Source organism: Epinephelus fuscoguttatus, linkage group LG6 (assembly GCF_011397635.1).
Source record: "Epinephelus fuscoguttatus linkage group LG6, E.fuscoguttatus.final_Chr_v1".
NCBI classification, from domain to species: domain Eukaryota; kingdom Metazoa; phylum Chordata; class Actinopteri; order Perciformes; family Serranidae; genus Epinephelus; species Epinephelus fuscoguttatus.
The window spans coordinates 10486784-10510709 of record NC_064757.1 but is presented as its reverse complement, the minus strand read 5'-3'; the positions used below and the strand labels follow the sequence as shown (position 1 = coordinate 10510709).

General features: G+C 39.6%; 3 protein-coding genes across 4 annotated transcripts; all 3 read left to right on the top strand.

The window, feature by feature from the left end:
* Positions 1-80: 80 nt before the first annotated feature.
* LOC125889973 (mothers against decapentaplegic homolog 2) lies at positions 81-14792 on the top strand. Of its 2 annotated transcripts, none has more exons than XM_049578301.1 (11): positions 81-234; positions 1295-1703; positions 3216-3305; positions 3542-3735; positions 7110-7244; positions 7577-7639; positions 8189-8242; positions 8412-8624; positions 8787-8924; positions 9754-9898; positions 12533-14792. In XM_049578301.1, the coding sequence occupies exons 2-11, from the start codon at positions 1468-1470 to the stop codon at positions 12654-12656; spliced, it is 1392 nt and encodes a 463-aa protein (XP_049434258.1). In that variant the 5' UTR covers positions 81-234; positions 1295-1467; the 3' UTR covers positions 12657-14792. The 2 variants fall into 2 exon arrangements, with proteins under 2 accessions (XP_049434258.1, XP_049434257.1); XM_049578300.1 differs by having other exon boundaries at positions 7577-7651.
* Positions 14793-15991: 1199 nt separating this feature from the next.
* LOC125890635 (immediate early response 3-interacting protein 1-like) lies at positions 15992-19244 on the top strand. The gene is made up of 3 exons (XM_049579361.1): positions 15992-16142; positions 16658-16759; positions 18743-19244. Exons 1-3 carry the CDS (start codon positions 16052-16054, stop codon positions 18796-18798), a joined length of 249 nt encoding a protein of 82 aa, XP_049435318.1. The 5' UTR covers positions 15992-16051; the 3' UTR covers positions 18799-19244.
* A 420-nt stretch (positions 19245-19664) lies between these two features.
* Positions 19665-23781, top strand: si:ch211-12e13.1 (uncharacterized). The gene is made up of 5 exons (XM_049579362.1): positions 19665-19713; positions 19918-19983; positions 21090-21332; positions 21434-21652; positions 21782-23781. Exons 2-5 carry the CDS (start codon positions 19944-19946, stop codon positions 21973-21975), a joined length of 696 nt encoding a protein of 231 aa, XP_049435319.1. The 5' UTR covers positions 19665-19713; positions 19918-19943; the 3' UTR covers positions 21976-23781.
* The last annotated feature ends 145 nt before the right edge of the window (positions 23782-23926 follow it).

The following is a 23926-nucleotide window of genomic DNA, read 5'->3' as shown; positions in this document are numbered from 1 at the left end:
AAAAGGAGGGATTAAGAGCGCCTACGTAGCCATCATGTTTGTTTTGTTGTTCCGGTCTACCTAACCTAGCAAACTAGCTTCAGTAGCGCTGGTAGCAACTTGAGAGGAGCCCACAAGCCTTGTCAAAATTAGCCGCAGCACAATACAGTTCAAGCATTTTTATGTAAACAAGGTGTTTAGAGGGCTGTGCACATCTTTTACTCAAAACGCGGAGCTTTGGACTTTAAAACTGGGGTAACTATCAAATTGCTTTTAGCTGTTTTCTGGACTTTGAAGCATGTTGTTTTGTGTGAGAGATGTAGGTCCGTTAGCCAGCGGGAGCCAGAGCTCAGTTTGGAAGAGTTCGTCCAAGATGCTAACTCATTTTCTGCCGTGTCTGTGTATTAATAAAAGTCACAAACATTCAATAGCTACATTGAAATAAAACACAAGAGTGTTTGAATTCATTAAACCACAGTTTGTGTCATTTGGTTAATTATAGCCTGAGTTTATTTGACAAGCTGACATTAGGTAGCGAAGTGCCGCGACTTGACTGTTGCGCATAGGAGGTTTTTTGTGGATCACAACAAAAGGATTTTTGATAACAAGCTGGCAGCTAGCTCGGTTAAGCTAGCTAACGTTAGCTGACCTAGCTAGATGGGGACTTCTCCATGAATTCCCTCCGATCTTCCTAGTTATGTTAACTATAGTTTTTAATTTTTAGCTAAGACCATTTCAGCATTTTGCTGCTCGTCACTCAGCAAGCTAATGCTAGTGAACTTATTGTTGTGATTTGAGTAAAGCAGGCCCCCCTACCAGGTAGCTAGCAGCCGGCCTTCCAAGCCAGTTGGTGTTAGCACTGGGGGGCCTCTCACAAAACACTCTCGTTGTTCATGTTCATTTAGCAGCGTTCATTTGTGGTATTCAGTATGTATTTTAGTATCTGTCGTATTTGCATCTATACGCATAATGCGTCAGTATGAGGCACACCCCGTGTGTTAACTTTATAAGTTTGCATGTTAGCTAGTCTGGATGTCGAGCAGTGTATGTGACAAGCTAACGTCAAGTGGACATCTCTGCCTGCTCAACTCACCAAATGCTCAACTTTATTAAGTATTCGGTGAAATTTATTACACATTTATTTAACGTTAAAGATGCTGCTGTCAAAACAATCTGGCTGTTTTATTTAATAGTTAAAATTTCATTGAGTTATGAGCATCATGTCTTGTATTGTTTTGATGATGCTAGTCATGATTGTTTTTCTATACCATGTTTTGTTTGTAATGATGTACTTTGTGTGTGACTCTCTCCCAAGGTGTCCACCTCTTTTGAGTAAACCCTGCTAGCACTGGCTTCCACCCTGTGACTCACTGGTCACTAGAGGGGCCCCATCAGAGCAAGGGCCCAAACTGTAGCTCCAGGTCTCCTCAGTCTGTGTGTGAGAGCTTGTGTTGAGTCCTCTGGAGACTCCCGGCTTGCCCAGCTAAGATGTCCTCCATCTTGCCATTCACCCCTCCTGTGGTGAAGAGGCTGTTGGGCTGGAAGAAGTCGACCAGCGGCCCGGGCGGAGCAGGCGGTGGAGAACAGAATGGGCAAGAGGAGAAATGGTGTGAGAAGGCTGTGAAGAGCTTAGTGAAGAAACTAAAGAAGACAGGCCAGCTAGATGAGCTGGAGAAAGCTATCACCACACAGAACTGCAACACCAAGTGTGTCACCATCCCCAGGTATACTGTCCAACACTTGATTGCTGTTCAGACTAGGTTCAGAGAAAAAGCTGTAACAGTTACCAGTGTCTCTGCAAGTGTGTTTAGTTGAGACATCTTTACAATATAAAACCATGAAACCTTGGGCTGGTTGTAGGTGCTGATGTTACACTTATCCTTTCTTTATCCTGTTTCAATAATTTCCTGTAGTTATTACCAAATGTAAATCTGATGACAATGCTAAAAAGTTTATTTAGGGATGCAAAATAGTAGAACATGACTTGCTCATAAAAGGTGAGCTGAAAATTAATTAAATCACTGTTTGTTTACTACTGCATGTACAGTCAGATAGTTTGTATTACACTCACGGGGAGAGAGACATTAAAAGGGTGAGAGAAGATTTTTACTTTATCAGCCAGCCAGCCTTGATGGCCCAGACTCATGTTCAGTGGGAACACTGTGTTAACAGAGTCATTCCTCACTGATGTGCCGCCAAGTACCACGTCAGTTATTTGTATGTCTATAGATAGCGGACTGGTTGTTATCGCCTGGGAATTGTTCTAGGCCGCACTGTTATGTTTGTAGAGATACAGTGGCTGGCTCAATCTGAATGAAATAATTTCTTGTAGAGGACTGGAGATGTAGAGGATACATCTACATAAGAGAGGGTGGGTTACAAACTCAAAATAATGCCAGACTGGGGCATTGCCACCAGCCATACTTATGTTGGTGCGTTTCAATTGTGATTGGGGAGCTTAGCATTTATCCTGCTTGCTACATTGGCAGGTACCCATTCAACATTTAGATTGATTATACTCTAAACACCTAGTTTCCTGCAGGAACAAATATCTGATAACTGGATCTACAAGCAGCTGTGGCTGGTGGACAAAAGTTGGTTTCCTGCCCTGTCATGAATCAGACGATTGTAATTTTGAATAGTAGTTGAGATCCCACCAAAGTAATTGAGTGTAGTACATTTTGTTGTGTATTTGTAGCATTTAACATGTAGAGTTTGTTATTGTCCTGTTATTCAGAAGCAACAACTCTCATTTGTCTTCATTTCAAGTTCTTTAATTTCTTATATTTTGTCCATTTTCTTGTGAATGTTTTGAGAATGTCTGAAAATGGATTTTTTTCCCCAAGGTTGCCTTCTCCCTTTCCCTCTTTTGTGTCATTGTGTGTCTTCAGTGTTAGTTTGAATGTCTCCAGATAAGTTCTGACATAAACGACTGTAGTGAAAAAGTGTTTGATGCAATGCCACTGTTGAAGAATGCTCTCTGTCTCACTCATTGTGTGTGTTAGCAGATTCCATGTTATGTTTTTTTCCTTAATTCTGTCAAAAAGGCTTCTCTTATTTGAAGGTCCCATCTTTTATTTCCACAAAATGAATTTGATGTTTTTATTTTGTCATACGACTCTAATAAAAGAGGCCTTTTAGTGTTCACGTTACCCATACTGATACTTCTGAATGAGCCATGTCCCATGTTTATCATTTGTTTTTTGTTTTTGTTTTGTTGTTTTCTCTGTGCGCAGCAATTGCTCTGAAATATGGGGACTGAGTACACCAAATACGATAGAACAGTGGGATACATCAGGCCTTTACAGCTACCCTGACCAAACCAGGTGACTATCCTCAACTATTGTATGGTGTTGCATACAACTTTGATGTGGGAGAGTTGTCATTACAATGTTTGAGGTGACGGACATTGAGAACATCTTTGTTTCTCATTCTCGTCTCCACTCAATCCAATCCATTTCCATCTCCCTCCCCTACCTGGCCATATTATTATGTTTCACCCCCTCTTCCCTGTGTGCCTTCTGCCCATCTCACCACCATCTCCTGTTTACTGTTCAACCAGATCCCTGGATGGCCGCCTGCAGGTCTCCCACAGGAAGGGGCTTCCCCATGTTATCTACTGTCGCTTGTGGCGATGGCCAGACCTCCACAGCCACCACGAGCTGCGCGCCATTGAGGCCTGTGAGTATGCCTTCCACCTAAAGAAGGATGAGGTCTGCATCAACCCCTACCACTACCAGAGGGTGGAGACCCCAGGTGAGATCACTCGGTCCAGTGTTACCTAAACATGCACGTCTCTTTGTATCTCTCTGCGTTATTGTTGCATGGTTGTTTAAATCTGTTGGCTCCCACTGAGACTTGTATTGCTAAACTGAATGCTAAGCAGCAATATTTTAAAACATCTTTGTCATTACGATTTTGTTGAACTTCCCAGTAACCAAAGTGATGATTTTATTCTAAGGTGGCCTTAGAGATCTGAAAATGGGCCAGTCTATGATGCATAGCTTTTTATCTGATTAATCGTTCCATTTTTTTGTTTACTGAAAGGAATAATTTCACATTTTGGGATATCTTGCTAGGAGTTAACTGAGAAGATCAATAGCATTCTCACATCTGTATGCTTAATGTGAGCAGCCCGGTATCTTAGCTTAGCATAAAGACTGGAAACGGGTAAACCGTTAGCCTCTCACTATCTGGGGTTTCTGTTTGGGGTGCAATGACTACCTTTCGTGAGCCTGCCAAGAAATAGCTTGTATAGCTAAAGCTTGAGAGGTGTTGGAAGGCATATATTTTCTACCTTTTGACAGAGCAAGGTCAGCTGTTTTCCTGTTAACAGTCTTTATGTTAAGCTAACTGACTGCTGGCTTTACCCTTATACAGTATTTAATAAACAGATTTGGATGTGGTTTTAATCTGCGCATCGAACTCTCAGCAAGAAAGCAAATAGGTTTGTCATCCAAAATGTCATTGCCTGATATCAGACAGAATTGTCAACTTGTTGAACTCCGTTTCCATCTCCAGCCTGACCACTCCAACTGACTTCCCTGAACCAATCACCTGAGACCAATGTATCGGCCTAAATCTATGGTCATTTTATGTCTACACTGATGCGGAGCCATGTCAGCGTACCTGTTTTGCCATGGTTTAAGAGTGTAGCGGAGCAAAGTAAAACAAACTACAATGTCAGGCGATATTGAGAAGACATTTCGATTTAGAACAGCATTGATAGCAGCGTCAGTCTTGTTTTAAGTGCTGTGTTATATTACTCTTCTTTGGTTCCAGCGCATTGCTTGACAACATTTGACAACGCAGTTAGTCCCTCGGTGGTGCTCATTCAATTGTTGTTGTTTTTTTAATTTAAACTGAGAAATCACCGTTTCATGTCATGATACAAGACAAATCAGTGATCTCGGTGGAGGGAGCGGATTCCAAAGTCTGGACCCAGGCAAAAAAATGTCAAACTATTCCTTTAAGAGTTTCAGGGGCGGACTGTGTTAGAATCTGCAGTGAAACTTGCTTCATTCTGCCTTAGCAAGCCATTGATCAGTTTAAGATTTCACTTTAAAGGGCCAGTGTGTAATATTTGGCATGGTTTATTGTCAATCTGAATCTGAATCTTCTACCCATTAATATGTTTATACAAGTGTATAATTGCTATAAAATAAAATTCGTTTGGTTTTCTTAGCCTTATATGATGCTTTTATTTATATATATACAGTGTTTCCCACAGGACAGGAATCTATTTGTGGTGGTGTGGTCCGGGGGGCGTCACTAACGAGCTCCACCGGCTGCAGGGTTGTTTACCATTTGCCAAGCCGAGAGGCTGCATGTAGGCTGCATGTAGGCTGCATGAAATGTTAAAGCATTTCCCACCTAGTTTACTGTACTGTTTGTCATCTACTCACTTTCAAATGTCCACCATGGACATTTATATAATGTCACGGATAAACATGGGTAAATGCATGAAAAAAAAATCATCACATATCACCTCTGATAATGGTTTATTCATTTAAAAACACGTTGTGCTCGTTTAGCACACTCTTTCATGTAGTTTTTATCTGCTGGAGGGTCGCGTAGGGGAGCATAGCGTGACAAAAATAGAAGAGCCGTGTAAAATAGAGGGTTGTCGCGCCGCTCCCGTTGCCGGTGTAGCCGCTGTAATTGATTAACGGGGGCGAGCTGCTACGGGACTCGCACTGCAGTTAACACTACTAACAGTGTGAATTAATGTCACATGTTGAGCTTCCAGCTATGTTAATACAGACACAGGCTAATATAACATGATGAGTTAGACTTCCGGTGCAATAGGTGGTCCGAACAACTCTAACGACAAGCTACATTCACAGACAGTGAGTCCCATTATAATGTGTTTATGAGCGAGGTCGAACAGGTAGTGCCAAAAGCAGAAAAATCTATATGTGGCGGAGATAATTTATTCGTGGCGCACCGCCACAGATAAATGAATGTATGGGAAACACTGATATATATATATATATAGCAAGGGCCTTGCTTTAGAGAGGTCGCCATCTTGCGCCGCCATGTACGTATGGCAGACCGAGCAGACAATCCAGCCAGCCAGAGAACATGTTTTGCGTGTATAAATGAACCAATGAAGACAGTGGAAGGAAGAAAGAAGGAGGAGGAAACAGCAGAGAGTGTTAGTAGTTCGTCGATAGAGAGTAGTGAAAAGTTTTTTTAATTATAAAGTTTGCGAATGGACCACACTTACCACGCAACAGGAGAGAATGAACCCGAACCGTCATCTGCGAGGAAAAGAAGACGCAACTTCACTCCTTGTGATGCACTCTCTGCGGCGCTTTTCCTCCTGATGATATATCTCCCCAACGATGGTAGCACCGAATCCCATTCTGTGCATTCATCCTCTCTTCTCGCCCGCTCAGCATCCAAGTTCCTCATCTGTATGCTCCGGTTCAAACAGGTATGGCTCTGGGTCTGTGGCCGCTACAAGAAACTCTTCAAAATCGCGTTCAAAGTCGTCCATTGCAGCTACTATAGTCCGGAGATATTGCTAGGCTAAATAAACAGCTGAGCTCTGTTTACCGGCTACGCTGTCAGTCAGTGTGCGGGCTGGAGATTGGTGGAGCATACCCACTCGGTATGGTAAACGAGTATGTGTGTAGGAAGTGTGTCTGTTACGCTAGAAGAGTCAGAGTTTGGGACGGAGTCTTTTACCCCCTAGAGTGTTACCGGAGTTTTTGGAGTGCTCAAATAAACTGGCCTTTTTCCCGAATGCTCCTCTGGTCTCCTGCTCATGAGTGATTCATTACAATATCGTAACATGGTTTAGATTTCTAAATAAATCTTCACCTCGTCGCTAGATAGACCTACTCCTGAAAAATTTGTGCGCGAGGCTTTTTGTCCTTACGAGGCCACCGTCATTTACCCGACGGGAGGGGTGAGCGAGTGAGCCCTGCAATCTAGAATTTGATCACCGATGTCACTGTTTTCAACCCATTTTACACACTGGCCCTTTAAGCCCTTTTAATACATATATATATATATATATTTGCATTAAAATTGTCCAAAACAAACTGACAGTTATTTTGGAAAAGTATTTAACTGATGAGAGGCTAACTCATCTCCTCTGACACTTTTACCCGACACCGTAGTGCTGCCTCCTGTTCTTGTGCCAAGACACTCAGAAATCCTGCCAGAGCTGCCACCTCTGGATGACTACACTCATTCCATACCTGAGAACACAAACTTTCCTGCAGGAATTGAACCTCCAAACAACTATATACCAGGTGAGTTCATCTGTGCACTGGATGGGAGGGATTATATTTGACCAATGTACGAAAGGTTACATAATGTGCTAAACTAAATCTTAAGGTGTTGTTATAGATATTGTTTTAAGTGTAAGTACTGTTATTCCAGTTTGCAGCGTGTGACATGATATCTAGTTTGTATATGTTGTGTTTTTTTCCTCTATACTCTGGGTTTAGCTGTAAATTTCCTCTACTTTTACTATCTACATCACTCCAGGAAAAACGTTTCCTTGATTTCAGTAGGTTAAACAGCCACATTCAATGATGATAACATGACAGCTTTTCTTTTCCTCCCCTCATGATTATAACAGAAACACCTCCACCAGGCTACATCAGTGAGGATGGGGAGGCCAGCGATCAACAGATGAATCAAAGTATGGACACAGGTACCCTAGACTAGCAGCTCGGTCTCCTTTCCTTCCTCACCTCTCCAGCCAGATCAAATTCAAATGTATGTTTTCATGGAATAAATCTGCTGAGGGTGCATATGTGATAAACAGTCATTAACACAACAGTGGACAATATTCTGAGGGTTGTATTTACCATGTCTTTCCTGGCCTGCTCCAAATTCTTCATCTTCAATGTGCTGCTGATGATAACCACAATAGCAGCAGCAAGCTATTAATTGTTTAGTACATCGTCCATTTAGTTCTTAATGCAATCAAGTACATTGTAGTTTGAACTGTACAACAATCCTCTATCAAAGCAAGATGTAAGATGTACAGATGAGGCTTTTTTATGGTAACAGTAAACACCTTCTATTCATCAGTCTGATGCAAATTGATCAGGTTTACTCTATCATTATGGCATTCCTTTGCAAGCCACCACTTTCATCATAAGCCTTTGATCTGATCCACCTGGTACCAGTGTTCTGGTGTCCTGTGAACCCATCCATACTAACGTCTGACTGTTTCCTTTGTCAGGTTCTCCAGCAGAGCTCTCCCCCAGCACTCTGTCTCCTGTCAATCACAGCATGGGTAAGATTCAAATCTCATCTGAAACTATACAAAGACTAAAAAACATTATAGCATCCTGTGTTTTAATACATCGCTGTTTGGCGCCTGGTGAGATACACGTATGTTTGCAGTGCCTGTATTTTCATCAGCATATACGTATAAACCTTACTGACATGTTCCTCTATTGTAGACCTGCAGCCGGTGACTTACTCTGAGCCAGCCTTCTGGTGCTCTATAGCCTATTACGAGCTGAACCAGCGTGTGGGGGAGACGTTCCACGCCTCTCAGCCTTCGCTGACAGTGGACGGATTTACAGATCCATCAAATTCTGAGCGTTTCTGCCTGGGCCTGCTGTCTAATGTCAACAGGAACGCCACTGTGGAGATGACCCGGAGGCACATAGGTATGGCAAAGCTTCAGGTAGCTTTGTAGCGACTAATCATCTGTAGACAAGCTGTCAGTCTCTTACAGTTTGTTTAAGCTTTCACTCGTCTACTCTTACACATTGACACAAGTTGTTCAAGTTAGATCTCGTATTGTAGCTTCTGTATGTCTGTATTTACAGGAAGAGGAGTTAGACTCTACTACATTGGAGGGGAGGTATTTGCTGAGTGCCTGAGTGATAGCGCCATCTTTGTCCAGAGTCCAAACTGCAACCAGCGATATGGCTGGCATCCAGCAACAGTGTGTAAAATTCCTCCAGGTAAGGTGCTGAAGATGTCACTTGTGTAGCATTTGGGGAAATGTGTTAAAAATTGTCAGTGATGGACACAGAAAATGACGGAGTGGATAGCTTCAGGGCATAAATATATGGAGCTCTTGCCATTTAAGTGAAGTGGATGCTGAAGAAGGCATAATATACCCAGAATTAAGATTTTTGAAGGTATAAATCACCAGAAATGTATTTTTAATATAGAGATCCACATGCTGTTGGCTATTGGCAAATGTTTTACTTTGCTCCTTCATGGTGGATGGCAGCTGTTGTCAGGTGTGATTCATATCGGGTACAAAATATTCTAATGGGGCCCAGAGTCATGGTAAAAAAAACGTATCTAATGCAGTGTCCATAGAAACCCCTTAAACCACCTCTGCAGTACAATCTAGTTCTCCACCACTGTGACACTCTGACAGCAAGTCTAAACTGTTACCATGTGCGTGGAGTGCTACTTTACTGTGTGTCTGATTAAAAAAGGCAGTGTTACGCTTTGCTTGAAGGTGAAAAGGAAATAAAAACAATAATATACAAGTGCAATCATTTATTGGCTTGGAAGAACAGCCAGTCAGAGCTCCTGTTTTCACCCACTGGTTCTAATTAAATATGCCCATGTGACCTAACCGCTACTGGTTGAGGTTAACTAGAGCCCATGGTGCCAAACACACCACAAAAATTCTGGGCATTAATTTGCCACAGACACACAATGACAGACCACTGCCAACCAAAGGCCAAATTTCAACTTTGCATGTCAAGGCTTACAAATCACTGTGAAAACCCACATTCACTGCTGGCTTGTTTACGTCTTTGTTCCATTTAGGCTGTAATCTAAAAATCTTCAACAACCAGGAATTTGCAGCCCTGCTGGCTCAGTCAGTCAACCAGGGCTTTGAGGCTGTCTACCAGCTCACCAGGATGTGCACCATCCGCATGAGCTTTGTCAAAGGCTGGGGAGCCGAGTACAGGTCAGTACTGCTAATTATATTATAATGAACAGCTTAATTCCTACATGGTGGCTACACAGGTTTGAATTAAGATGATATCAAACATTTGAAAAACATATTTCTAATTTTAACTGTTTTTACCAGTGGAGATTGTTTTTCTGTCATAGCGTAAGATGTGTAACATTGATCTGAAACTTTCAGCTGAAATGGAAATAGACAAGGTTTTTGCTTTAACTTACCACTATGAAGTAAATGTTGATTGCACGATGTAATGGCTGCAGAATAATGTCACCATCTGCATTCATATTGGTTGCTGTAAGCCTTGCTCTCCCTATACAATTCCACTGCAGTCTCCAGGTAAAATGAAGGCTCCATTTATGGCAGAAAGGAAGTGCATCAACCATTGCACAGCTTTCAGTAGCCATACCCAGTTACCCAGTTGCCTAAATTAGATTTTTAAATTTGAAGGTCATACAACTTCTTAAAGAGTCTTATCTTTTTTTTTATGGTATATCTTAAATTTTAGGAGATTTTTAGTTGCATTAGAAATATTTCCCCACAGGATTCACTTATTTGAATATGGTTTGATCTTCAGTTGCCACTGAGTCCAGCTTTCTTTTTCTTGTAATGTTTGATTGGTTCTCGACAGACCACCTGTGCTCACAAAAGTAATAGGATGAAAGAAGTACGCACAACAGTACAGATGATACTAAGCATCACTTGGCCAGGGGCTTCAGTGAGGACACAAAGCCCTCTTTTATTTCTGATAGTTGCTAAAATGTCCATAATGACGTTTTTAGTGTGAAGCTGCAAAAGCTAAAAATGTTGAGCAACCCTGATTAGTGAGCTCATATTGTTGTATGATAAGTTTTCCTGTCTGTTTTATTACAAGTTTGTTTGGTTCATTATCATAGCAGTTTACTTTGTCTCACAAAAGTGAGGTCATCAGAGCTACTGTGTTAACCAGCCAGCAACGTGAGGTTTCAATTTTTGTTTGGTGTAGTTGAGATGAAGTTGATGGGATTTTTCCTTTCCCATTTATGGGCCATTCACTTTTACTACCTTTATTTACTGCTTTACAAAAAAAACCCTGATATTAGTGGGATTATTTGTTAGGTGCGTTACAAACTCAATCTAAACAGAAGGGTTATACATTATGCTCTTGGACTGAAGACTTGACATGAGTCTAGCTGGGTTTTTTTTTCTTTCTATTTTTGGGCATGTCTGGCTACACAACTATCATTAGTATTATACTATTGGAAAAATGTGATTCAGGATTGTTTCTGTCTCATGTAATTCAGACAATGTTTCAATCTAATGAAATGTTCTGCTTCAATCCATATTTGTTGGCGTTAAGTCTTTTAGAAACCACATTTTCACTTTGGTCAAGAAAGTGTTTATTCTTCTTCTTGCCAAACACAAAGGGAGGCATGTGCCTTTATTAACAGGAAGGTCGAGCAACAGTATAACAGCACGATGATTCACATTTCATTATTAAAGAAAGTCGATTTAATTAAAAAAAAGACTTACTAAATTTGATCTAAGGACAGACATTCAAAACTTCATTTGAAAACCTCAAAAGAAGCATGAAGCATGATACGTCACAGTTGAAAGGACTGAAAAAGCTACATCAGCACAGGCCTCTCATATTAACATGTACAGGTGTTAAAGTTCTCTGGCACAGCGATGGATTTCTGGCGTGGCGAAGTTTCTGTCCGGCACGGGCAGAAGTGCTCTGCAGTGTGAGCATTTCACTCCTATTTGCCCCTAAAAATATATGTGTGTGAACCGGGAAAATGATTTAGGCGCACAGTGTGCGAGGGAACACAGCCTACTGTTTACCATAATCGGCATCAGACGTTTTTTCATTGATAACCAATCAAATAAATGTATTTTAAAACTCGCTCCTTTGGCTCTGATACAGCCTCTCCCTCCCTGCCTGCAATCCCCACTGCACTGAGCTTTGTAACAATGTCCCTACAGCCCCCTCTGATTGGTTACACATCACAAGTGATAGCCAATCAACACTGATGTCTGTGCATGCTTTCACATCATGTCACATTGAGAGACAGAGCACAGATGGAGCGGGAGAGGTTCCGGTAAGCCAGCGGTAATTTTGAAAGTAAGGTAACAGAAACCAGACAGAAACGAAAGCTGCAATAAAAATCCTCTATGCTGAAGTTTTAAAGTCACCACCACAACATTATATGATCCATTTCAATGATGACATGCTTGCCCAGAGGCGAAATTTTGACATAACTGCCTGTTTAATTCACATCAAGCGCAATACAATTTTGCAAACAGCCTAAATGATTTAGCTTCTAAAAATAAATAGCACCAAGGCAAAAAAGAGATGTAGGAGCTATAAGTCAAAAAGTCTGGTAACCACTGAAAGTTTAATCTTTATCTATAAACTCATTATGCTATAAAAGTTTAATCTGAAAAGTAACTACTAAAGCTATAATCTTTTTGTTCGTTTTGATAATAAACACGTTCCTTTGCAACACATACATTTCTATTTCTTCATTTTGTGACCGCAACACCAAGACCCCCCCACCCCCCAAGATTTCAGGCACATAAATCTTCCATGCTCCACATTGTACGCACACAATTTTTTCTTGCTTTAACCCCTGCATGTACTGTTTTGTCTTCCAGGCGGCAGACTGTAACAAGCACTCCTTGCTGGATCGAGCTGCATTTGAATGGTCCCCTGCAGTGGCTGGACAAGGTTCTGACCCAGATGGGTTCCCCGTCTGCACGCTGCTCCAGTATGTCCTAAACAGCTAAAGAAACGCCCCCCAAAAAACGCAGCCCCTTACATGATCATTAAATTCTAAACTTGTGAGTCCTTTCATGAAAAAAAAAAATGGAACCCCCCCACAGAATGAATTTTCTGTACCATTCTTCATAGTATTTGTGGCCCAGTTCCACATCCCTCTTTTACGTCACACACAAACAAAAGAACAAATGCACACACACACACACACACACACACACACACACACACACACACACACACATACACATACAGACTTTTCAGTAAAAAATTTGGCACTTTGTTACCCATCTATGTCATGCACCTTGTTAAATTGCTTTTCCCCAAATCCTTAATATTAGATCTATTTGTGGTACAAATAAAATGTATATTGGTTTTTAGTCCAGGAAGTAGGGGAAATACCAAAAATATCTGTGAATAGTTTCTCAGTATTGAAGATTGCTTGTATGAGTAACACCAGCTTGAATGCTAAAAATGATTTTGTTCCAGCCCACCCCAACCATTGTTCTGAACCTGAGTTTACTTTTCTCTGGGAAACTTGGCCCCATCTTTTGTCAGGGGGAGGTGGCTTGGTGAAGAAACGATGGCCTTGGTGGTCGTTCTCCTCTGAAGGAAACGCCACAATGTGTTTATGAAATTTGAATTGACTTTGCCAGAAAGGCCCTTTTTGTAACTCTCGATGTGTGTCGTTATAAGACATACTTCTTAATGGACAAGTAGGAATGTTAGTTAATAAAAAAAGTAATTCCAAAAACCCCCAAACAAACTGCAAACTTTATCTGGATGTAGTTTATTTCTTTGTCATTATATGGCACTCTACATGTCCTTGGTTTAGTTGATTTACATTGGACAGCCTGGTATGGAAGCTAATGAGATGTAGGTAGGTGCACTGGGCAGGGACCAGAGAATATCAGCCGTTATTAAAAGCTTTTTTTTTTTTTTTTCTTTTTGACTCGACACTGGGAGTCCCGGGGCTCTCCAAGGTGAAGCATTAAACGTCACACCAGGAGAAATTGAAGGTATCAATGAATTCATTCTGTTTTTAGCCTATATCCCCATTGTTTTGCTACTTTTTTGTATTCTCATGTATTTTTATATATAAATATACTTAAAATTTTCTGTCGTTCACTTTCTATTAAAGTAATATTTTCAAGACCACAGCTGTTTCTAAAGTGACATGGAGGGCATGGATCATTCCTTCATTTTACCCAAAAGGTTTAGTTTGAATTAATTTCCAATTGCAGCTCTTTGTCTTGGTAAAAAAAAAACAAAAAAAACAAAAACAAAAACCTCACTGCCCCACATAATGTGTAGCCTGTTTCTATCCTTTGTTTTTCCAAAGAAATCTGGTGCATTTAAAGTACACAAAACAACAGATTTGCCTGAAAGCCAAAATCTACTTTCCTGTAACGGTTGTAATGATTCCAGAGGCATGTAAAACTTTGTAATGGCCATTCATTCAGTCATCTCTTCATTTATTTTGAAAAACACACGTGACCTCTTGTAGCCTTTTGGTGCTTCGTCAAGCGGGTTAAGGTCAACCAGATACAATTGGCTTTTAAAATGTTACAGAAACATGGGAGGAGAGTGGTTTTCCTTCCATGAGAAAAGAAGAGTGAATGTGCCTGCACACTAGGACATTCTGTGTTAATGTGTGTATTGTATTTGTTATGTCTATAAAATACAGTATGTACAACAGGACTTATTAGCTTAAACTCTGCCATTCTTGTCATTACGTGGCCCCCACCACCTTCTTTTTGATGTAAATGTGTTTACCTTATGGCACTAGTGATTGTACTTTAAGTGCACCTAGTGAAGTTTGGATTTGGGGAACTGAACCATGTGTTAGGGTCCAGTGTTACATTGTTTTTATCTTTGGCCTACAACATATGAATGTGAAAAAATACATTACAAAAACTGACGTGGACCAGACGTACATATACATAACAGTAGTACAGTATGTGTGTATTTAACAGTAATCTTTTTGCAAAGCAGTCAGTACAGTAGATGTCGCAGTTGTTTTACCAGTAGAGGGCGGTATTGATAGAGCAGTTCTTTTTTTCTGACCATAAGCTTCTCAGGCGTGTGGCATATTATGCAGACTTCATAAAACACTAATAAAGATTTTTATTCTCATGATTCTGTCTGTTGTATGCGTGTGTGTTTCTTGATTGTAAATATTCAAATAAACACAAGAAGTTTGTGCTCTAGAGAAAGGATCAGCACTCAGTGAATAACCTCCTAAGCCCTATGATAAACTATTATGGCAAGACTTAACTATACAGACCAGTGAGCAGTGATAACTAACATGTCTTTGGGGTCATCGGGTGGGAACCTCCTTTCACCAGTAATTCGTCTAGTTGGTTCCACGACAACTCCAGGAGGTTAGACAGTGATCTCTGGTGTCCTAGAGACACTCCCCTAATGCCAGGTCTCACTGCTCCCCACACCAACCAAATAACCTCCTTTACCTTACTTACACATGGCTTTCTCAGCCCAAACAGCACCGCCACCTTCAACCAAACCCAGGCTCCGTACATGCAAGCTCCAGGTAGAAGCAGTACTGGTAATACCTTTCCCAGCACATTCACCATACTCTATTTCACAGGCTATATATCATAACTCCAATATAAGCTAAAGGATAGATAAATAAACTTACAAGATCAGCAAACACACTCACCTTGCAGCATGGTCTCAAACAAAAGGGATTCAAATAGGCCACTCCCACACTTAAATAGATATAAGATATATTTGTCACTGAAGACTGGTAGACAGATTTGGACTAAAGTATTTGCTCAGCTATTACTAATTTGCAGGTGAACACTGGGTGCAGTAGAGAAAAGGAACATAATACATTTACTCAAGTACTGCACCAAAGTACAAATTTGAGATCCTACTTGTGTGTATTTTACTTCATATTGAGACGTTCATAATGTCATGAGCGAGGCAAAACTTTCCTTTGTTCCTCCACTACATTTATCTGACAGCCACAGTTAGTTCAGTTAGTTTGCAGGTTTACACATTACATGTTATTAGCCCATGAAATATGATGCATTTCTTACACATTTTTGTTTTGAATGGATTGTGTACTAGTAAAGTAATTTGCTTTACTATGAACAGCTACAACAATCAAGGTAATGATTACTGATTAAATAATGGTTATTATACTTTAACATAAATTTGAATGCATCGATAATAACGGTCCAATATTTTGCTTTTAACTTCTTAATAGACTTTAACTTGTAATACAGTATTTTTACAAGGGGGTATTGCCACTTATATTTACGGTCTGAATACTCAACCACTGCTGTTCATTAGGTTTGACCTTCCGGAACCACCGTAGGCTACGTCAGAAGTAAATACAGTGTGCTAGTCAGCTAGCCGCCTGAGAAGACAACATGGCGTTTACTTTGTATTCTCTCATTCAAGCAGCAATTCTGTGCGTCAATGCTGTCGCTGTATTGCACGAAGAAAGATTTCTGAGTAAAAGTAAGTGGCTGTCGTTTAAATTGTTTGCGCCCGTAGGTTTCATGGGAAGTCGAAATAGGTTAGCTAATGCTAACTAGCTTGTAACATGACAGCTGAGTTAGAACAACTGTCAGAACTTTGGGGTTTATCGGTGAAGGTTGATGATAATTAAATTTAACGTTACCGCACAGTCTCTAATGAATGGCCAAGAGAGGTTGTCCACCGTTTAAATCTAATTAATATGTATCATTATTATTACACTAACGTTACTTCTTTAGTAATTTATTGAACAACTTTATTAACAAAACCAGTGCACAACAATCACACGTTAGAGGCCCAAACTTACAGCGACTGACTGTAAAAATACAGCATACCTGTATAGCAACACATGTAACAGTATCTTAAAGTACAATGAAGACAATCCTTTACTTGTATTAAACAGTACTTAGTCAGAGCATGGTTTATTTTGTTTTAATGGTGAAGCTGCATGTCTATTTGTCTGTATGTGCCTGACTGTCTGTTTTCACCATCATCAGTCGGCTGGGGAGTGGACCAAAGTGTCGGAGGTTTTGGTGATGAACCAGGCATCAAAGTGCAGCTAATGAACCTTGTCCGCTCTGTGAGGACAGTAATGAGAGGTGGGTGTTTATGGCAAGCCGTTTTAAGATTTAATAGCTAGACTGGATATTCATTATATCTGCAACATAATTTTGCCTAGTCAAAACTCTTATTCAAGATATCTGTAATTAGATTTTGACTAGTCAAAACTCTAATTACAGATATCTGTAACTCAGTTTTGACTAGTAAGATTCAAACTACTTTTGCCATTCATGTGTATGGGGTTTGTCATTATAGATATCTACAATGTAGTTGCGGATATCCGCAATTGTTATTGCGAATATCTGCAACTGAATTGTGGATATCTGTAATTCCAGTTTGAGATACCTACAAAAGTTCAAGATATCTTTAATTATCATCAGTTGAAGATATCTACATGGTCCTTTCTAGATATCTTGAATTGAGTTTCAGATAGTCAAAATGACGTTGTAGATATCTTGAATTCGAATTATGACTAGTCAAAATGACGTTGTAGATATCTGCATCTGAATTATGACTAGTCAAAATGACATTGTAGATATCTGCAACTGAATTATGACTAGTCAAAATGACATTGTAGATATCTGCAACTGAATTATTACTAGTCAAAATGACGTTGTAGATATCTGTAACTGAATTATGACTAGTCAAAATGATGTTGTAGATATCTGCATCTGAATTATGACTAGTCAAAATGACGTTGTAGATATCTTGAATTCGAATTATGACTAGTCAAAATGACGTTGTAGATATCTTGAATTCGAATTATGACTAGTCAAAATGATGTTGTAGATATCTGCATCTGAATTATGACTAGTCAAAATGACATTGTAGATATCTGCAACTGAATTATTACTAGTCAAAATGACGTTGTAGATATCTCAAACTGGAATTATAGATAGTCATAATGTAATTGTAGATATCTATAATGACAAACCCCATACACATGAATGGCAAAAATAGTTTGAATCTTACTAGTCAAAACTGAATTACAGATATCTATAACGTCATTCTGACTAGTCAAAACTACTGTTACAGATATCTGTAATTCAGTTTTGACTAGTCAGAATGACGTTAGAGATATCTTCAATTAAAATTCATACTAGTCACAATGACATTACTACTAGTCAAAATGACGTTGTTGATATCTATAATGGTAATTCCAGATAGTCAAACTTAGCGATTAAATGTTAAAACGGCTTGCCATAGGTGTTAAATCGTAGTTGCGGATATCCGCAATTGTTATTGCGAATATCTGCAACTGAATTGTGGGTATCTGTAATTCCAGTTTGAGATATCTACAATTTAATTTTGACTAGTCATAGTTCAAGTTCAAGATATCTTTAATTATCATCAATTGAAGATATCTACATGGTCCTTTCTAGATATCTTGAATTGAGTTTCAGATAGTCAAAATGACGTTGTAGATATCTTGAATTCGAATTATGACTAGTCAAAATGACGTTGTAGATATCTGCATCTGAATTATGACTAGTCAAAATGATGTTGTAGATATCTGTAACTGAATTATGACTAGTCAAAATGACATTGTAGATATCTGCATCTGAATTATGACTAGTCAAAATGACGTTGTAGATATCTGCATCTGAATTATGACTAGTCAAAATGACGTTGTAGATATCTCAAACTGGAATTATAGATAGTCATAATGTAATTGTAAATATCTATAGTGACAAACCCCATACACATGAATGGCAAAAATAGTTTGAATCTTACTAGTCAAAACTGAATTACAGATATCTGTAATTCAGTTTTGACTAGTCAGAATGACGTTATAGATATCTTCAATTAAAATTCATACTAGTCACAGTGACATTACTACTAGTCAAAATAACGTTGTTGATATCTATAATGGTAATTGGTAATGGATAGTCAAACTTAGCGATTAAATGTTAAAACGGCTTGCCATAGTGTATACAGTCTGTGCATGGGTGAGTGACAAGAAGCCCAGTGAGTCTCCTCTTGCCTCTGATCGTGTCATCTGCTGTCTCTTTGCTCTGCAGTGCCGCTGATAGGAGTGAATGCAGTGTGCATAGTGCTGCTGCTCCTGTTTGGATGAGGAGCAGGATGTGAAGATGGTTCAAACTGCTGTCAGGAGAACATCTCCATCATCTCAGGACCCAATCTGCAGAAGCATCTGATCTGTTTGAGTCATAAATGCCTCCTGAATATGAATATTATCATTAATATTTTACACCAATACATGGGATATTTGCCAAGGCCTGTTTTTTTTTCAGCACAGTAATTAAATATACACAGCTGTTTAGAATGTTTAACATCCCCCTTTTTTGAGTTGTACAATAAAATGCTGAATAGTTAACTCTTAATTAACTTTTGATTAAAATATGAATGTGAAAAACAAATGTTTTTACACTTTCCTGAGTAAAAATATAACTCACAAAGAACTGTAAAATGTTTGGGATTTATACACTGAAACCATGTAAATTATGTCTTGTAAACGTGCTACGGTTGTTGAAATATTGAAAAAGAAAGTGTGTTTTTAAACTGCGTGTGTTAACGCGTATCATTTCATGAAATAGTCGAAGGGGTATGTTTTGTCCCAACTTGCGCTCCGTACTTTTGTGTCAAGAAATTCCGGATGTGTTTGTTGACTTAAACAGTCTATGGTTTGTTGTGCTAACTACCAAAGGTCGTTGATATGTAGTACTGCACTGTTATATAACTTTATTAAACCCGCTGTGGTGCATTATAATGATCCACTTGGAGCTACAATGGGGAATGCGCAGAGTTACACTGCTGCCTCGCTCTCTGCATGTTGTGTGTATATCATTTATGTTTACATTTACTGCTCTCATAAGTTGTTGAAAACAAGTGTCCTCAACAACGAGAGACTTCCTAGTTTCGTTTATCTTTACATCAAATATGTGACCAGAGCTCTGACTCGGAGGACAGGCTACTTAAACACAGCAACGACAGAGACGCGTGACGTTGTTTACACGGTCCTCAGCTGCAGGTGAGAAACGTTTGACAGTTAAGTTTTAATGAGAAAGCCTTTGAAGCTGGAAGAAGTGGCAGCTGGTCATCCACAACTTGAATCAGCATGTGTGTTTTTACATAAGGCTGGAGACTCCCCTGTTGAGGAGGTTCTGCAGTGCTGCAGGGTATGGTTGGGATTATCCAGACACCCAATACAGAGACATCCCACTGTGCTTCCCAGAGATCCTGTGCCGCAGACTGCTGCTCATGGTGCTGACTGATGAAAATTTCGGCCTCAGCCCAGCAGGTAAGACACAGGACACATTCAACATGACTTTTTAAACGAGCATTGTGTAAGATTTAGGGGGATTTAGTGGCATCTAGTGGTGAGGATTGCAGATTGCAACTAGCTGAAACTTCTCCAGTTAAGAATTCCTTCAGTGTTCTTTGTTAAGGAGGTTTTTACAGGGAGCTGAATTATCCTCAGAGGTCTCTTTATCCAAAACAAACAGACCAGGTGATTGAAACCAGTAAAAATGCTGAATAAAGCAGTTTCAAGTTACAAATCAGTGTTTCTCCAATATGGGCTGTTAGCCCACCACCTGCTAATAACTGTGATGGCTTAATGCGTGCTCATCTTTTTTCTGATCTAGACGTTCAGGAGGTTTTCAGCAGGAGCTGAATACTTTTTACTCTAAAACAAACTGCCCCGGTGATTTAACGTGCAGAAACACAGAATAAAGAAGGTTTACGGCACAATTCAGTATTTCCCTTATATTGTTTGACCCGTCCCTTATATTGTTTGACTCGTTGTTAACTCACCACCTACTAATGTGCTCGCCTTTTTTCTCTGATAATTTAAGATGCAGACATTCAGGGAGTTTTTAGCAGGAGCAACATTGCCCTCAGAGGTCTCTTCCCCTCCATATAGAGAGACCTGGTGATTTAAACCAGTAAAAAAAAAAAAAAAACTGAATAAAGAAGTTAAGAAAAATTTGCATTTTTCTGTGCGAAAATGTGTATGGACCTGTCTAGAGCAAGTGTTTGGTTTGTCCGTCCTGGGCTACTGTAGAAGCATGGCGGTGCAACATGGAGGACTCCATGGACGAGGACCTGCTCCTTATATAGGTTAAAATGATTCAATCTAAGTTATGAAAACACAATTCTTAATTTCAGGTTATCATAAACTAACAAAAATATACTTAATGCCAATTTATCTCCCTAAATTCTACACAGTGAAACTTAAAACAGATTATTTAAGCTAATTGCCCCGGTTTGTGTTTTTACAGATGTCTTATATTGAGTACATTATATCTGGTTTATCCCACTGCCCTGATTTTCATGTTTTTTGAATGCTTCAAATGAAAAGTTAGAAATGGGTGATGTTATAGTGATTGTGAATTATTTTGGCAGGTCTGGTTCGTGTGCAACAAAGATTGAAAACCCTTCAGCCAGTCGATGAACTGAAGAGGGGTCCGTTCATGCTGCAGGCTCGAGTCCTGGAGTATCGGCAAATTGATGCAGGGGTGGAGGTGGACATCTGTCTGTCTGCCACTTCTCGTGCCGGTTGCCCAGTGTGGGAGAGTGTCCTGACACTGCTGTCCAAAAACACACGCTACAAAGCCAGCAGATGCTTACTCAAGAATGAGCGTGAATGTGAGCAACAATCTGGTTATTTCTTGCCAAAGAAACAAACAATAATTATTGCCTTCCTGTTTATAGTGGCAGAGTCTTAATCCTTCTGTTTTTGGTCAAAGGTCTTTCGACAAGCCAACCCAATGAGTCTGTGCCAGAAAATGTAAAGCGGGTAGAGCTCAGAGTTCCGAGGATTACCGGCCTGCAGCGTGTATGGTCCTTCTCTGACTACAACCCCTATCGGCTCCTCTCTCTACCAGCCAGGCTCGTTGGCTACAGATTGCAGGCACCAAGTCTCTGGATGCTGTCTGTCTGCTTGGCTGAAATAGAAAAGCACAAAGGTAAAAGACCTGATATGGAGCCAGTGCATGAAAGCTTTTGCTATTAAAAGGGATGAACTTGCCTTTTTCATAGCAAACCATTTTGAGCAGTACTGATCAGACGACCTCATTGCTCTCATGTGTCTTCAGGTGTTGGAGTCATCACAGCTCCCATCAGCATCACTGCCCAGTTTAAAGAGCCTCTGTTGGTACCAGGCAGAGTGACGATCAAGTTTTGGGAGACAACCAAAGATGGGGATCAGTCTCCTGCCCAAAGCCTCAGTTTCCATATGCAGCAACATGGAAGCAACATCTCTCACATGAAGGGTTTGATTTCCAGGTGACTGATTAACATAGAAGGTCAAATGCTGATACATTTGCCAGACAACACATTTCTTCAACATTTTATTATTTTTTTATTTCGGTCTTTTACAGTTTAAAAATAACAAGATAGGAAAAGGGCCTGAAGCAAAAGTTTGGGCAACCTGCATTGTCAGTACTTGGTAGCGCCCCGTTTGGCAAGTATCACAGCTTCTAAACACCTTTTGTAACCAGTTCTTGTTTGGGGGATTTTCACTTCAAAATTTGCATCACCTGGCCTTTCCTAAGGATGATTGTGAACAAGCCAGAACCCTAACAAACTGATTAAAGTCTGAGACCCTGTTTGGGAGCTCAAATGTCTTGGGTTGCCCAAACTTTTCTTCTACTTCACTTAACTATTCACAGTAAAATAAATTTTGACAAGGGGGGCCCAAACTTTTGCATTCCTTGTATTGTACTTTTTCTGTTTTGTTCTGCTACAGTGTTGACAACACAGTTAAATGCAACACGGTTGGTCTGCACAATCATCTAATCATACTCAAGTTGGTTTCATATGATCATAAAATAATGTCTATTTATTGCAAATTTAAATCCAATATTCTCACAAGGGTGTGTATTATTAGATGTTTCTGTGTCTGAGCCAGCTTTTTGTTAAAGATATCAGCTATCAGCAGTTATCAGCTTCATTGAGTGCAACTGCTTCACTACCTTCTGATAATGGTAAATGGTAAACAAAAACATAAAAATAAGAACTTCCACTGTAAAATAAAATGTGCCATGTCCAGATGCATATGAGGAACTGATTTATATAATGCTGAATCATTTTGTTATGTGCATGTTGGATGAGTTGTTATATAAATGACAACAGCTGTGTCAGTCACCCCTGAGAGAAACTTGGTTTGTACATCACAGTGAAAAAGCAAAGGAAAACATGCACATCCAGTGCAGTGCTGCCTTACAGACATCAGTGGGGCTTCTTTAAAAAAAATGTAAAGGCCATACACAAATAAAGCATGTACACAAGGACACACACACACACACACACACATCCACCCACAAAAGCCAGAACTAACAAATCTCAATCACATTGCTGTGTTCCCAATGAAATACTTGTGCGAATATAGCTGGTGGAGTGTTTTTTTGTTTGTTTGTTTGGTTGGTTGGTTGGTTGGTTGGTTGGTTTTTTTATTGATCATATTACACATATAGATATATATTGAAACATTTAAAATAATAATTTTAACATCATATGTGAAATAATAACAAACAACAGAACATAAAACAAAACTAATACAGACAAACATTAAATTGTACAAGGGAGATGTAAACCTTGGAATAATACAGCTTGTTTGTTATTTAGGTATAGTTTTACCAATTTTTTGAGAGATCTGGAAAGCTTTCTTGTTCATTGTTATCTTAGAAACCGAGTCAAAGAGATGTTGTTAAAAAAGACGAATACTTGGTGTAATCTGAAGCATTCGAGCCTTACGGATGTGATACTTGCCAACTATATATGTTTGAGAGCCTCGTCAGTAGATTGTGAGCCTGTATTACACTTTAGAAACAAGACCATGTCTTCTAATATTCATGTCAATCCATTAAAAGTTGTATTAATCAGCAGACATACTTTCAATAAAATGTCTGAGAGTAAGTACATGATAGAATTAATGAGACATTGATTCAATTTCTGTTTTATAGAAAGAACATATTGGAGAAACATCTTCCTTAAATTTAGGTAAAAATCATTACAGGGGTAGTATTATAAGATTTCTGGAAAAGTTAGTTTCCATAAAAGAGTTGATTTTGGAAAGTAACTTTGATCTGAGGTCAATATTTTTCTAATATGGTGATTATTGCACATGCAATCAGATAGTCCATCAATTAAAAGTTTGGGAATTTCTCCAGTCACAGGGCCATATAACAATGCACTTTTTTTTGGTAGGACAGATGAGCATGAAAAGGGGACAGAGAGGG